The following is a 2,085-nucleotide window of genomic DNA, read 5'->3' as shown; positions in this document are numbered from 1 at the left end:
AATTAGATTGGAGCCTGGTGTAGCCATCCGGTTGCACCAGTCCTCAGTCAAATCGTCCAACCCATGCTAGCATGGAAAGCGGACGTTAAATGATGATGATGATATAAAGGTAGAATTCACAAAAAAGCAAAAGATGAAGACAGCTTTCCTCATCCATTCTCACCACATGACCATACCAGCACAGTCGTCTCTTTTGCACACCGCATCTGATGCTTCTTAGGTCCAACTTTTCTCTCAAGTTACTTACACTCTGTCGAGTATGCACACTGACATTACACATCCATCGGAGCATACTAGCTTCATTCCTTGCAAGCTTACGCATGCCCTCAGCAGTCACAGCCTATGTTTCACTGCCATGTAGCATGGCTGTTCATACACGTGTCATACAGTCTACCTTTTTACTCTGAGTGAGAGGTCCTTTGTCACCAGCAGAGATAAGAGCTCTCTGAATTTTGCCCAGGCTATTCTTATTCTAGCAGCTACACTTTCAGCATATCCTCCCCTGCTACTAACTTGGTCACCCAGATAGCGGAAGCTGTCAACTACATCTAGTTTCTCTCCCTGGAATGTGACGGAAGTTGTTCTCTGCACATTTTCAGTGTTTATTGCTCCTGAGCATCTGCCACAACCAAAAACTATCAAGGGGACAGAGTAGATTCTTGTAATAGAGCTGCATGATTACCCACCATTTTGTAGAAGGAAGAAAGACTGGTCAGTAGAAGCTGCAAAGAGATCATAATATAAAATTGCTTTTTCACTCAATATATTTCAGTTCATCAATTGCCAATATTAAAAATATTCAGTGACTGATTTCTATTTTTCAGAATTGCGCATCACAGCTATAATATTCATCGTCACTCACTACTGGTTGCACGCTATACTATGCTAAAACATATTCAAGGAGTGCCAAATAAAGACAGGTAAGTATAATTTGCAAAAAAATTGATAAGGGAATAGAGAGAAAAATGCTAATTAGTTAATCAAGATCATATGAATTAAAAGTAGTCAACACTATCCATATCACAGAGCGTCCCTCATCTATAGTTATGAAATCCAATAAGAATGGTTAAAAGATGGATATAAGCGTCTCTGGGGTTTTATGGATTTCTGTATGTCACAGGGATTTCATGGCTAATAGATAACAGATGCTTCTATGAGTCTGAAAATATGACCAGCACTAACCCTTTAGCATTTAAACTGGCCATATCCAGCTAAAATATTCAACTTGTCTTTATGTTCGAATTGTCCAGATCTAGCCTCTCACACCAACCCTACAAAATCTTTTCTAAAAATTAATAGTTACCTCATCAAAATTTGAACACTACAAGATAATACATAATTAATTCAAAACAATGTGGACAAATAAGCAGCATTTCATTTGTCTTTATGTTCTGAGTTGAAATTGCACCGAGGTCAACTTTGGGGTCGATGAAATAAGTACCAGTTCTTGTGACTTTCTGTGTTTTAATCCAAACTGGAGATGAACACTTATGTTCCATGTAATAATACGCTTGGTAATTGTTGGGGTATTCCTTAACATGAAACCAATGGGAGCCATAATACACAAATAACGAATCTTTGTTTAACCATGTAGTGTTGACCACTCTTTGCCATTGTTCAATATTTATATATATTGAAAGGCAGCGACCTGGCAGAAATGTCAGTATGTCGAGCGAATTGCTTAGAAGTGCCAGTTGCATACTGGGGTTGATCTAATCGAGAGGGCTCCCTCGCCAAAAATTTCGGGCCTTGTGCTTTGAGTAGAAAAGTATATTTACATATATATATATATATATATATATGTTAAAGACTTTCGAGTGAGATCGTTGCCAGTGCCCCTGGACTGGCTCTTGTGCGGGTGGCACATAAAATACACCATTTTGAGCGTGGCCGTTGCCAGTACCACCTGACTGGCGTTCGTGCTGCTGACACGTAAAAGCACCCACTGCACTCTCAGAGTGGTTGGCGTTAGGAAGGGCATCCAGCTGTAGAAACTCTGCCAAATCAGATTGGAGCCTGGTGTAGCCATCTGGTTTCACCAGTCCTCAGTCAAATCGTCCAACCCATGCTAGCATGAAAAGCGGA

At 40.2% G+C, this 2,085-nt stretch overlaps 1 protein-coding gene across 1 annotated transcript in view; it reads left to right on the top strand.

Annotated features, from left to right (window-relative positions):
* The window catches only part of LOC106877819 (beta-1,4-N-acetylgalactosaminyltransferase bre-4), a 10,562-nt gene extending 8,489 nt beyond the window's left edge, over positions 1-2,073 (top strand). Inside the window, exon 4 of the mRNA XM_014926836.2 lies at positions 825-2,073. Within this exon, the coding sequence (XP_014782322.2) occupies positions 825-924 (100 nt within the window). The 3' untranslated portion in view covers positions 925-2,073. The remainder of the gene's footprint in view (positions 1-824) is intronic.
* The last annotated feature ends 12 nt before the right edge of the window (positions 2,074-2,085 follow it).

The sequence above is a fragment of the Octopus bimaculoides genome, chromosome 19 (genome assembly GCF_001194135.2).
Source record: "Octopus bimaculoides isolate UCB-OBI-ISO-001 chromosome 19, ASM119413v2, whole genome shotgun sequence".
In the NCBI taxonomy this organism is placed as follows: Eukaryota; Metazoa; Mollusca; class Cephalopoda; order Octopoda; family Octopodidae; genus Octopus; species Octopus bimaculoides.
This window is presented reverse-complemented; position numbering and strand designations above follow the sequence as displayed.